Below are 15,000 nucleotides of genomic sequence, written 5' to 3'. Positions count from 1 at the left end.
GTGTGTGTGTGCGTGCGTGTGTGTGAGTGTGTGTGTGTGTGTGGTGTGTGTGTGTGTGTGTGTGTGTGTGTGAGTGTGTGTGTGTGTGTGTGTGTGTGTGTGTGTGTGTGTGTGTGTGAGTGTGTGTGTGTGTGTGTGTGTGAGTGTGTGTGTGTGTGTGTGTGTGTGTGAGTGTGTGTGTGTGTGTGTGTGTGTGTGAGTGTGTGTGTGTGTGTGTGTGTGTGTGTGTGTGTGTGTGTGTGTGTGTGAGTGTGTGTGTGTGTGTGTGTGTGTGTGTGTGTGTGTGTGTGTGTGCGAGTGTGTGTGTGTGTGTGTGTGTGTGTGTGTGTGTGTGAGTGTGTGTGTGTGTGTGTGTGTGTGTGTGTGTGTGTGTGTGTGTGTGTGTGTGTGTGTGAGTGTGTGTGTGTGTGTGTGTGTGTGTGTGTGTGTGTGTGTGTGTGTGTGTGTGTGTGAACACCCGACAGAACCCCTGAGGAAGACTGGTGTTCCGGACCTCGATCACAGCGCGCTCCCGTCCAGCCGCGCTCACAGACGCACTGGCCTGGTTCCTCACAGGTCCCGTGAGCACAACCGACCGGAGGAACACACTGATCACACGCCGACCCGCGCCAACCGGAACCTGCACCTGTACATCACACACACACCTGCCGTTACACACACACACCTGCCGTTACACACACACACCTGCCGTTACACACACACACACCTGCCGTTACACACACACACACCTGCCGTTACACACACACACACACACAACACCTGCGGTTACACACACACACCTGTACATCACACACAACACCTGCCGTTACACACACACACCTGCCGTTACACACAAACACCTGCCGTTACACACACACACACCTGCCGTTATACACACACACACCTGCCGTTACACACACACACACCAGCCGTTACACACACACACCTGCCGTTACACACACACACCTGCCGTTACACACACACACCTGCCGTTATTTCACAGTTTATGTTATTCTGCTCTCCTCACTTACAGAAATGAACTATAGTGTCCTGCACACACTAGTGGAAAAAATATAAAAAATTATATCTGGTCTCTGAATAAATGTATGTTTCACTGTGTGTGTGTGTGTGTGTGTGTGTGTGTGTGTGTGTGTGTGTGTGTGTGTGTGTGTGTGTGTGTGAGTGTGTGTGTGTGTGTGTGTGTGTGTGTGTGTGTGTGTGTGTGTGTGTGTGTGTGTTGTGTGTGTGTGTGAGCGTCTGGACAAATCATGCGAAACTCTCTCACACACTGACAGCATTTCACACACTCTATGTGTTTCTAAAGAGGTTAATGAAGTTTTCAACACTCACCTGCATTCTCCAGACTCACAGAACCCGTGCTGGCCATGACATCCAGCAGCACATTCTGGACCTGCACACACACACACACACACACACACACACACACACACCACACACACACACACACACACACACACACATTACTGACGAATAAGCAATCATCTGTCGGAGTCTGTCATGCATCATGTCTCGCGCGCACTTCCAGCACATTAAGTTTGACTGACAGCTGTAGAAATGCAACAGATGCTGATTATGCGCGTCAGTAAATCAGTAAAATAAGAGCGACGGTAGATATTAAGATCTATATTTCTATATCTCACCTTGAGTAGAAACGGGCGCGCAGAAGAGCAGCAGGAATGAGAATCCGAGCCGGAGAATACATTCATCCTCCCGGAGCTCGATCTTCCGCTGACAATCGCGTTCACATCCTCATCCTCATCCTCATCATCCTCATCCTCATCATCCTCATCATCAAACTTACAGCGCCGAGCAGGACATCTCCACACGAGTCCTTAAATCTCAGAACTCAGACAGACATGAACAAACTCCTCTGAGAAAGTCCAGTTTGATCGATGCATCCGCGAGCTGCCGCTGCTTCAGTCAGACACACTAAACTCCACCCACCAAACACCTTCACCTACACACATAAACACCAGATAACTCAACTCCACCCACCAAACACCTTCAACTACACACATAAACACCAGAGAAGTAAACTCCACCCATCAAACACCTTCAACTACACACATACACCAGAGAAGTAAACTCCACCCATCAAACACCTTCACCTACACACATAAACACCAGAGAAGTAAACTCCACCCATCAAACCCCTTCACCTACACACATAAACACCAGAGAACTAAACTCCACCCATCAAACACCTTCAACTACACACATAACACCAGAGAAGTAAACTCCACCCATCAAACACCTTCACCTACACACATAAACACCAGAGAACTAAACTCCACCCATCAAACACCTTCGAACTACACACATAACACCAGAGAAGTAAACTCCACCCATCAAACACCTTCACCTACACACATAAACACCAGAGAACTAAACTCCACCCATCAAACACCTTCAACTACACACATAAACACCAGAGAACTAAACTCCACCCATCAAACACCTTCAACTACACACATAAACACCAGAGAAGTAAACTCCACCCACCAAACACCTTCACCTACACACATAAACACCAGAGAACTAAACTCCACCCATCAAACACCTTCAACTACACACATAACACCAGAGAACTAAACTCCACCCATCAAACACCTTCAACTACACACATAACACCAGAGAAGTAAACTCCACCCATCAAACACCTTCACCTACACACATAAACACCAGAGAACTAAACTCCACCCATCAAACACCTTCAACTACACACATAAACACCAGAGAAGTAAACTCCACCCATCAAACACCTTCACCTACACACATAAACACCAGAGAAGTAATCTCCACCCATCAAACACCTTCACCTACACACATAACACCAGATAAGTAAACTCCACCCATCAAACACCTTCACCTACACACATAACACCAGAGAAGTAAACTCCACCCATCAAACACCTTCAACTACACACATAACACCAGATAAGTAAACTCCACCCATCAAACACCTTCACCTACACACATAACACCAGATAAGTAAAACTCCACCCATCAAACACCTTCACCTACACACATAAACACCAGAGAACTAAACTCCACCCATCAAAACACCTTCAACTACACACATAAACACCAGAGAAGTAAACTCCACCCATCAAAACACCTTCAACTACACACATAAACACCAGAGAAGTAAACTCCACCCATCAAACACCTTCAACTACATACATAAACACCAGAGAACTAAACTCCACCCATCAAACACCTTCACCTACACACATAAACACCAGAGAACTAAACTCCACCCATCAAACACCTTCAACTACACACATAACACCAGAGAAGTAAACTCCACCTCAAACACCTTCACCTACACACATAACACCAGATAAGTAAACTCCACCCATCAAACACCTTCACCTACACACATAACACCAGAGAAGTAAACTCCACCCATCAAACACCTTCAACTACACACATAACACCAGATAAGTAAACTCCACCCATCAAACACCTTCACCTACACACATAACACCAGATAAGTAAACTCCACCCATCAAACACCTTCACCTACACACATAAACACCAGAGAACTAAACTCCACCCATCAAACACCTTCAACTACACACATAAACACCAGAGAAGTAAACTCCACCCATCAAACACCTTCACCTACACACATAAACACCAGAGAAGTAAACTCCACCCATCAAACACCTTCAACTACACACATAACACCAGAGAACTAAACTCCACCCATCAAACACCTTCACCTACACACATAAACACCAGATAAGTAAACTCCACCCATCAAACACCTTCAACTACACACATAAACACCAGATAACTAAACTCCACCCATCAAACACCTTCAAATACACACATAAACACCAGAGAAGTAAACTCCACCCATCAAACACCTTCACCTACACACATAAACACCAGATAACTAAACTCCACCCATCAAACACCTTCAATTACACACATAAACACCAGATAACTAAACTCCACCCATCAAACACCTTCAATTACACACATAAACACCAGATAACTAAACTCCACCCATCAAACACCTTCACCTACACACATAAACACCAGATAAGTAAACTCCACCCATCAAACACCTTCAACTACACACATAAACACCAGATAACTAAACTCCACCCATCAAACACCTTCAAATACACACATAAACACCAGAGAAGTAAACTCCACCCATCAAACACCTTCACCTACACACATAAACACCAGATAACTAAACTCCACCCATCAAACACCTTCAATTACACACATAAACACCAGATAACTAAACTCCACCCATCAAACACCTTCACCTACACACATAAACACCAGATAACTAAACTCCACCCATCAAACACCTTCAACTACACACATAAACACCAGATAACTAAACTCCACCCATCAAACACCTTCAACTACACACATAAACACCAGAGAAGTAAACTCCACCCATCAACCACCTTCACCTACACACATAAACACCAGAGAAGTAAACTCCACCCATCAAACACCTTCAACTACACACATAAACACCAGAGAAGTAAACTCCACCCATCAAACACCTTCACCTACACACATAAACACCAGAGAAGTAAACTCCACCCATCAAACACCTTCAACTACACACATAAACACCAGAGAAGTAAACTCCACCCATCAAACACCTTCAACTACACACATAAACACCAGAGAAGTAAACTCCACCCATCAAACACCTTCACCTACACACATAAACACCAGAGAAGTAAACTCCACCCATCAAACACCTTCAACTACACACATAACACCAGAGAAGTAAACTCCACCCATCAAACACCTTCAACTACACACATAAACACCAGATAAGTAAACTCCACCCATCAAACACCTTCACCTACACACATAAACACCAGATAAGTAAACTCCACCCATCAAACACCTTCAACTACACACATAAACACCAGAGAAGTAAACTCCACCCATCAAACACCTTCAACTACACACATAAACACCAGAGAATTAAACTCCACCCATCAAACACCTTCAACTACACACATAAACACCAGAGAAGTAAACTCCACCCATCAAACACCTTCAACCAACATACATAAACACCAGAGAACTAAACTCCACCCATCAAACACCTTCACCTACACACATAAACACCAGAGAAGTAAACTCCTGGGTGAGTTCGATCTCTTTTCTCCGCGATGACCCACATGTGCTGCATCTCTTATCGCCAGCGCAGCTCCTGCTGGATATAAACACTGATAAACTAGCTGGAAATACAGGGCCTTCTGCGAAAAAGCTGTGATTCGGGCGTAGATACACGAGGGTGAAACCACAGGGGGATTGTAAAGAAAAACCCTGATTCAATCTAGTCAGAGAAACAATATTTCCAACTTGATTTGAGTGTGTGTTACGAGCAGCACAGCCGCTGCTATGAAACATCAGCGTGTCATTTACCATTTACAGGCATCCGCCATTGATCTGTGCCACTTTGATCTCATTTGAGATCCGTTACTTCCTCCATCCCAAGAGTCTCTCGGCTCAACGGGAGGCCGTGGACAAGCGTCCGTCACTCAGCGATGATCGATTACAGCGGGAACAGGGAAATGAATAAATGAACACCGGTGTGGAGAGATCTGAAGGTGAACACTCGGCTCTCGGCTTCATCTGGAGTCATTATAACTCAGCAGGACAGGCGCCTTAATGATGTTTAATGTGTTATATTCATAAACAAACACAATAAGCACGGAGACGGGCGGATGGCCTCATGCCTGCAGAGAAAGATGACAATTAATGATATATATATACAACCGTGACATGAAATAAAAGAGGTCGATTCATTTTTGACACTTTAATGGACTCGGCTGTAAACGTCTGATTCCTGCGCTAGATTTACAGTCGTGACTGGATAACTGGGACTGACGGATCATTAGTTCTCACACACATCTTCAGTTCAGATCATCTCTGTAGAGCTCCTGAAAAATGCGTGTATTAAAAGATCAAATGCATGACACAATATAATTAGGTTTGCCCTCAAATGCAATTTAATCTTAGTTGAACGAGCCTCATTGGTTCACTTTAATTACACCACTATAATCCACACGTGTCCATCACGAGAACCTCTTTATATAATGGAGAGATCTACATTTATCTTCATGCCATCATGCCAACACAAGCCAGCCAATAATGTCCTGATTTCCAGACTCCTCAGAAACACTTAAAGGGGAAACAGCAGCAAGCTGGTGAGCGTCGCTGGCGTCAGGTGATCACTGGTGTGATGTTAACTGCGGTGTTTGAATGAGTTGAGGAGAAGAACGGTGAGTCCTGCAGGAGATGCGCTCGGACCCGGTGTTCCTCACGCAACATGAAGATCTTCATTACTCTGGAGTTTATCTTTCTCTAGCAGAACTAAAGTGCAGCTCGAGTTCCCGCTTGATAAACAAGCGTCTGTTCCAGTCCGCTCACTGCAGACGCCGGGTTGATGATCATCCTGACACATCAGAGGAGACTGTAAATAATTCTACAGTTATGATGGCATGAAGAGCCGTACACATATAAACAAGGCAGAGGCTTTAAAAGCAGAGATGTGAAGCTTGTTCCTCGAGTCCCTGGAGAGACGAGTGTTCTAGACAGCTCACTTATTCCTGCGTGTGTCCATGAAGACGTCACACATTAGTCACGGGCCTGTGCACTACATCTGTGCAACTGTGCATCTGTGCACTACATCTGTGCAACTGTGCATCTGTGCACTACATCTGTGCACTACATCTGTGCACTACATCTGTGCACTACATCTGTGCACTACATCTTATCCAGTTTTCATGTGAGTACTAAATCAAAGAGCACTTTTCTGAGCAGGACAGCGTGGATCTGAGCTCAAGGGACAATTACTCATGTTCACATGTATGATGTTATAGTGTGTATAGTGTGTATGATGTTATAGTGTGTATAGTGTGTATGATGTTATAGTGTGTACTACTTTTGAAAGTGCATCACTGGTTTTGCCAGGTCAGCGGGGTCAGCGGGGTCACCGGGGTCAGTGGGGTCAGCGGGGTCACCGGGGTCACCGGGGTCAGCGGGGTCAGCGGGGTCAGCGGGGTCACCGGGTGCACAGGGTTATGATAAAGCTGTAGGGGACGAGGTACAGCAGAAATGAAAAGTAGAAGAGGAATTGTTTTTGTGAATAAGTGACGTGTCACAATTTTTGACACATCAACAAAAACGACAAACAACAAAAACAACAAAAATTCAATTCTGAAAGGATTTGTGAGGATCTCGGTCACACCGACCCTTACGAGCGCTGCAGTTACTGGAGTCTTACATCACTAAAGCTGAGGAGAGATGACAGACGAGAGTAACACACTGATGTCTGATGAGCGCTGGTGTCACTGTGTTCCTCTCAGTCCTGCCTGACCTTTACAGGAGAGCCGTGTGTGTGTGTGTGTGTGTGTGTGCGTGTGTGTGTGTGTGTGTGTGTGTGAAGCCTGTTCACACTGTGTGTATGTGTGTGTGTGTGTGTGTGTGTGTGTGTGTGAAGCCTGTTCACACTGTGTGTATGTGTATGTGTGTGTGTGTGAAGCCTGTTCACACTGTGTGTGTGTGTGTGTGTGTGTGTGTGTGTGTGTGTGTGTGTGTGAGTGTGTGTGTGTGAGTGTGTGTGTGTGTGTGTGTGAAGCCTGTTCACACTGTGTGTGTGTGTGTGAAGCCTGTTCACACTGTGTGTGTGTGTGTGTGTGTGTGTGTGTGTGAAGCCTGTTCACACTGTGTGTGTGTGTGTGTGTGTGTGTGTGAAGCCTGTTCACACTGTGTGTGTGTGTGTGTGTGTGTGTGTGTGTGTGTGTGAAGCCTGTTCACACTGTGTGTGTGTGTGTGAAGCCTGTTCACACTGTGTGTGTGTGTGTGTGTGTGTGTGTGTGGTCTGAATCTGCTGCTAACTGATTCCTGTCTGCTGTTTGTTTGCATCTGTTCTTCAGGCCGACTCATTGATTCCTGGACTATAAAGGTATTGATTTCATTCCCTAGAGGAGCTTCAGAACGCGCCTGCACGTGTGTGTGTGTGTGTGTGTGTGTGTGTGTGTGCAGCTGCCGTGAAGGCATACTTAATTTCATAAGCTCGCTCTCATTCATCATGCGAGACGTGAGTGTGTGTGTTTCCAGGATTGTAATGAAGCTTCAGGATTTGCCAACAAAAGCGACAGAACGAGGGCAGAAGCTGCGGCTCCATCCCAGTCACGTTGCCATGGGAACGATGCACAAAGCAGGACGAGGATGATGAAGACGAAGATGATATCTGTGTCCCCCGATGTGTGTGATATGATGTGAGGACGGACGGTGTGTCGTCTGCTATAATCAGCCGTGCATGTCGCTAAACAATTCATTCAACATCACGTCAAATTCATTTATATATTGTTTTTCTCAATACACACTGATTCAGCTTTACAGAACATCACAATGTTAATGTTTATAATGTATGTGATCATAAAGCCTATACTGTAGTTCTGCTGGTCTCCTACTACAGGTTCACACACTACACACACTATACACACTACACACACTATACACACTACACACACTATACACACTATACACACTATACACACACTAATGTCCTGATAATCTTCTCTCTCAATCTCTGAAACGCTTCCATCGAAGATTCAGTCTCTCTAAGCTCCGCCTCTCTGAGAGCTGCTCTGCTGTGATTGGTCAGATTCAGTCTCTCTAAGCTCCGCCTCTCTGAGAGCTGCTCTGCTGTGATTGGTCAGATTCAGTCTCTCTAAGCTCCGTCTCTCTGAGAGCTGCTCTGCTCTGATTGGTCACATTCAGTCTCTTTAAGCTCCGCCTCTCTGAGAGCTACTCTGCAGTGATTGGTCAGATTCAGTCTCTCTAAGCTTCGCCTCTCTGAGAGCTGCTCTGCTGTGATTGGTCAGATTCAGTCTCTCTAAGCTCCGCCTCTCTGAGAGCTGCTCTGCTCTGATTGGTCAGATTCAGTCTCTCTAAGCTCCGCCTCTCTGAGAGCTGCTCTGCAGTGATTGGTCACATTCAGTCTCTCTAAGCTCCGCCTCTCTGAGAGCTGCTCTGCTGTGATTGGTCAGAAAGCAAACGCTCATTATCATATCTGAATCTCAGCTCTTGATCACAGTGATACGAACAGTGACGATGGCGTGGGTTTACCGTCTCAATCTCAGAACACAGCGTCTTCTCCACACGAACAACACGAACCAAACTCTTCAGTCTCAGATACACTACAGTGTTTGAGGGGGCGGAGCTAAGAGACGCTGCTCAGCCAATCAACAGCACAGGCTGGCATTATGCAAATGAGTTACAAGCCTACAGCAGGAAGTGAGACTGAATTACTGACGACTCGTGTCCGTTCAGAATCACTTCTTTCTTTTAGGAGACACAACTCCATTTATCTGTGATCTTTAAAACTGTGCAGAGCTTTTATATTCACACACAGCTTTATTACTCGAAGCATGAACTGAAAATCATAATGAAGAAACTTTAATGTTGCATTTAGAAGATTCCAGATTTGTAATAATATAGTTATTTTGCCACGATATCCACAATCACCTGCTGTCACTCATCTTATCACGACACTAATCACGTTCAGCTGTGCATCATCATCACCATCATTGGACCACAAACCCAGTCACATGGGTCAATGTTATGAAATTGAGATGTATACATCATATAAAGCTGGATAAATAATCTCTCCAGTGATGTGTGGTGTGTTAGGATAGGACAATATTTGGTCGAGACACAACTATTGAAAATCTGGAATCTGAGGAGCAAAAAAATTGAGAAAATCTCTTTTAAGGTTGTGCATTTATGTTCACGATTGTGCTGCATTCACTCACAGAAATACATGTTTTATATATTTACGGTAGGACATTTACTAAATATCTTCATGGAACATGATCTTAATATCCTCATGATGTTTGGCATGAAAGAAAAATTGATAATTTTGACTCATACGCTGTACAGTTATTGCCACAGATATACCCGTGCGGCTCCAGATGTGTGTGTGTGTGTGTGTGTGTGTGTGTGTGTGTGTGTGTGTGTGTGTGTGTGAGTGTGTGTGTGTGTGTGTGTGTGTGTGTGTGTGTGTGTGTGTGTGTGTGTGGGGGGGGGGGGGGGGGGTTGTGTGTGTGTGTGTCTGTGTGTGTGTGTGTCTGTGTGTGTGTGTGTGTGTGTGTGTGTGTGTGTGTGTGTGTGAGTGTGTGTTCAGTTCTGTCTGAGGTCAGTGTGTGTTGCTCTCTACATGTCTTGTTGTTGGATCTCTTGTGAATAAACCTTCGTGCTGGATGTGATCCGTCTTCCTCATCGGTGACAGCTTATCTATCCAACCCTATATGAAGAGTTTTGTGATGATAATAGTTCAGTTTCTGTGACTATATAAACAATCACAGGTGAGATTTGCTCAACATCTCATCTTGATCTTGTGTATTTCCCTGTGAAGTTACCAGTTCATTTTTATCATGAGCACAAACTGATATAAACCCAATCGCTCAAATAAAATGTCGACCACAGAATACATTTTTTGTTCCATTCTGTGTTCTGGTGTTATTGTATTGTGTTATTCTGTCATGTTCACTGTGTGTGTGTGTGTGTGTGTGTGTGTGTGTGTGTGTGTGTGTGTGTGTGTGTGTGTGTGTGTGTGTGTGTGTGTGTGTGTTGGGATGCAGTGGCTGATTTTTTAGCCCAAGACAAATGTCCCTCTGGGAGAATAAAGTGTACGGTAACCTTAACCTTACAGTAATGAGGCAGATCATCTCTGCACCAATCAGATCACTCCTCTTTACGTTTGCATTCAAATGTGCACCGTTTTTCATTTGCATAGATATTAATATCATTACTGTGAGTGACTGGCATCCAGACCGTGAGCCGGACAGAAGGATTGAGAAAACATCGCTGTGAGAAACACTGATAGTGAGAGAGAGAGATGAGGACGATCCTCTGGGATCATCAGCATTCAGGAGTAACACACACACACACACACACACACACACACACACAGATCCCTGAATCTCATTCCCATCCGTCTGTCTGTGAAGACTCCTTATATAAAGAACACACACACACACACACACACACACACACACACACACACACACACACACACACACACACACACACACACACACACACACACACACACACACACACACACACACACACACACACACCCCCCCCCCCACACACACACACACACACACACTCACTCACTCACTCACACACACACACACACACACACACACACACACACACACACACACACACACACACACACACACACACACACACACACACACACACACACACAGACCATGATTGATTAGAGTATATACACTGAGGTAAAAATCCCCCAATTAAAGACACTTTAAAATGTTTCTAGGCAAATTGTGTGTGTGTGTGTATGTGTGTGTGTGTGTGTGCGCGTGTGTGTGTGTGTTTGTGTGTGTGTGTGTGTGTGTGTGTGTGTGAGTGAGTTATCAGAAACTGATCACTATAAGTACATGTCGCTGCTGAAAACTCTTCATGTTTTTCATATTTACATCAAAACGCATTCAGATCTGTCCGCACATCTCATACTGACTCTCAGATATGGTTCCACAGGGATATTGTGATGTGTTGTATTCTGTGCATCAGCGCTTCTCTTTTGTGTGTCATACCTCTGGAAAATAATTGGGTCCTGGTGGATAAGAACCAGTTTTAATACATATGCAGGCAGTGGTTGTCATGGCAACAGGGGGAGCGACCACGTCCTGCGGATCTATTTTCAGTTTCACACACCCATATTTAATAGAGAATTATCCCACTATCTCATGAAGGAACAGTATTTTACAACTAGAACGTACATTTCCAGAAGAAAATGTGAATGGTGCTTGCAGTGGCAAAACTCACCACTCGGTTGCTAGAGTGTGGTACATGATTGCATACGAGCCAACAACCATGTCTGTACGATGTTCTGCTGCTGAGATATGACTTATTCATGTTTTGGGTTGGTTGCTAGGGTGTTCTGGGTGGTTACTAGGGTGTTTTGGGTGGTTGCTAGGCAGTTGCTAGGGTGTTCTAGGTGGTTACTAGGCAGTTGCTAGGGTGTTCTGGGTGGTTGCTAGGCGGTTGCTAGGGTGTTCTGGGTGGTTGCTAGGCAGTTGCTAGGGTGTTCTGGGTGGTTGCTAGGGAGTTCTGAGGTATTTTGGGTGGTTGCTAGGGTGTTGCTAGGGAGTTCTAAGGTATTTTGGGTGGTTGCTATGGTGTTACTAGGGAGTTCTGAGGTATTTTGGGTGGTTGCTAGGGAGTTATGAGGTATTTTGGGTGGTTGCTATGGTGTTGCTAGGGAGTTCTAAGGTATTTTGGGTGGTTGCTAGGGTGTTATGGGTGGTTCCTAGGGTGTTTTAAGGTGTTTTGGGTGGTTGCTATGGTGTTGCTAGGGAGTTCTAAGGTATTTTGGGTGGTTCCTAGGGTGTTGCTAGGGAGTTCTAAGGTATTTTGAGTGGTTGTGTTATTAAACGAGTGCATTATAATGAGTGCACGAGGCCTGCGGCCTCGTGCCTATAGCCTATGGTTGCTAGGGTGCTGTAACTGGTTGCTATGGTGTTACTAGGTGGTTGGTAGTTTTCACAGATGGTTACTATGGGGTTAGGGCTAAGGTTAGGCACGAGGCCGAGTGAGTTTTTATAGAGTATTTAAAATCTCTATTAAACGAGTGCATTATAATGAGTGCACGAGGCCTGCGGCCTCGTGCCTATAGCCTATGGTTGCTAGGGTGCTGTAACTGGTTGCTATGGTGTGGCTATGAAGATTTTAGGCCATTACTTATTGGCTGCTGGATAATATAAATCCTCTGAGGGAGAGAGAGGGGGAGACATGCAGGGGTGTCAGGCCCTTTGTGTCTGTGTGTGTGAAAAATGACAGTTGGGATTTGAATTTCTGAAAATTCCGCAATGTTAAGTCAATGGGACTTTTTTGGCCGCTTTTTCGTTCGCTGTGCGAACATCGTACAACCGATCGCTTAGAAAAGATATAGCACACCTCTCCTCAATGAGCCGGTCGATATGACACCTCACTCAGGGGTCTGTGACAACCGGTGCGGGGCGAGTTTCGCGCCAAACTTTGTCCAGAATAAAAAGAATAATCAGAAGAATAACTAGAACGTACATTTCCAGAAGAAAATGTGAATGGTGCTTGCAGTGGCAAAAAACACGACCCGGTTGCTAGGGTGTTCTTGGAGTTTGCTATGAAGATGCTAAGGTGTTCTGGGTGGTTGCTAGGGTGTTCTGGGTGGTTGCTAGGGTGTTGCTAGGCGGTTGCTAGGGTGTTCTGGGTGGTTGCTAGGCGGTTGCTAGGGAGTTCTGGGTGGTTGCTAGGCGGTTGCTAGGGTGTTCTGGATGGTTGCTAGGCGGTTGCTAGGGAGTTCTGGGTGGTTGCTAGGGTGTTCTGGGTGGTTGCTAGGCAGTTGCTAGGGTGTTCTGGGTGGTTGCTAGGCGGTTGCTAGGGTGTTCTGGGTGGTCGCTAGGCGGTTGCTAGGGTATTATGGGTGGTTGCTAGGGTGTTGCTAGGCAGTTGCTAGGGTGTTCTGAGTGGTTGCTAGGGCGTTGCTAGGCAGTTGCTAGGGTATTCTGGGTAGTTGCTATGGTGTTACTAGGTGGTTGGTAGTTGTCACAGATGGTTACTATGGTGTTTGTAGCATTTTTTGGCATTATTTAGCACTTAGCTAATCAAAATTAGCATGTAGCTATTCACTGCTAGCATGTGTAGCATGTAGCAAGTCCTGTTTGCTAGCATGAGTCAAAAGAGCCAACCCCCATCTCTATATGATGTTCTGATGCAGAGATATACGCCTTGCAAAACGGTTGCTAGGGTAATCTGTTTGGTTGCTAGGGAGTGGCTTGGCAGCTGCCAATCATGAAGCTCCAAAGTCAGTGTGAATGTATAAACCAACCCCCATCTCTATACGATGTTTTGATGCAGAGATATAGGTCTTGCAAAATGGTTGCTAGGGTACTCTGTTTTGTTGCTAGGGAGTGGCTTGACAGCTGCCAATCATGAAACTCCAAAGGCTGCTTGTCAGTATGAATGATATAAACCAACTCCCACGTCTCTGTGACATGCAGAATGGAAGATATCCCTCTTTGGATTTTGGTTGCTAAGGTGCTCGACAATGGTTGCTAGGGAGGGGCTAGGATGTGTTGAGGTGATTGGGGATTGGCTGTTTGCTGCCCCGAGTCAAACGAGCCCACCCTCATGTTTCTATGACACTTATATCCTGAGATATCCCTTTGATGTCTTTCAATTGAAGTCTATGGAGCTTGTTGCTAAGGAGCTCTAAATGGTTGCTAGGGCGTGGCTTGAAAGCTTCACAATGATCCTGAGAGACTGATTGGTCGTCTGAGTAAAATGAGCCCGCCCCCTTGTCTCTATGACACTGTGATCCAGAGTTATGTTCAATACAAATGCGGTTTCTATGGTGTAGGACAGCCCATTTCATGGGCTGTCCTACACCATAGTACGTGAATGGGGCAACTTTGGGCCGATCCTGCCCCCCAGGGGTGCAACTTTTACCCCATTGTGTGGTATGTTCTTACAGAGCCTGCCAGTCTCTTTAAATGTGCCAAATTACACGTTTCTGCGACATCCTTGCTCTGAGCTATGAGTCTGTGAATTTTGGTTGCTAAGGTGCTCGACAATGGTTGCTAGGGAGGGGCTAGGAAGTGTTGATGTGATTCATGATTGGCTGTTTGCTGCCCTGAGTCAAACGAGACCACCCTCATGTTTCTATGACTCTTCTATCCAGAGATATCCATTTGATCTTTTTCAATGGAAGTCTATGGAACTTGTTGCTAAGGTGCTCTAAATGGTTGCTAGGGGCGTGGCCTGATAGCTTCACAATGATCATGAGAGACTGATTGGTCGTCTGAGTAAAATGAGCCCGCCCCCTTGTCTCTATGACACAGTGAACCAGAGTTATGTTCAATTCAAAATCGCTTACTCTCTCTCTCTCTCTCCATTTCATGGGACGTCCTACACCATGTT

General features: G+C 45.4%; 1 protein-coding gene across 1 annotated transcript in view; it reads right to left on the bottom strand.

The window, feature by feature from the left end:
• The window catches only part of dlk1 (delta like non-canonical Notch ligand 1), a gene marked incomplete at both ends in the record, with an annotated part of 8,008 nt that extends 6,642 nt beyond the window's left edge, over nt 1-1,366 (bottom strand). Inside the window, 2 exons of the mRNA XM_079632181.1 lie at nt 494-625; nt 1,330-1,366. Coding sequence (XP_079488307.1) covers nt 494-625; nt 1,330-1,366 — 169 coding nt within the window. The remainder of the gene's footprint in view (nt 1-493; nt 626-1,329) is intronic.
• Between the last annotated feature and the right edge of the window lie 13,634 nt (nt 1,367-15,000).

This window comes from Phoxinus phoxinus (genome assembly GCF_949152265.1).
Source record: "Phoxinus phoxinus genome assembly, chromosome: 13".
NCBI classification, from domain to species: Eukaryota; Metazoa; Chordata; class Actinopteri; order Cypriniformes; family Leuciscidae; genus Phoxinus; species Phoxinus phoxinus.
This window is presented reverse-complemented; position numbering and strand designations above follow the sequence as displayed.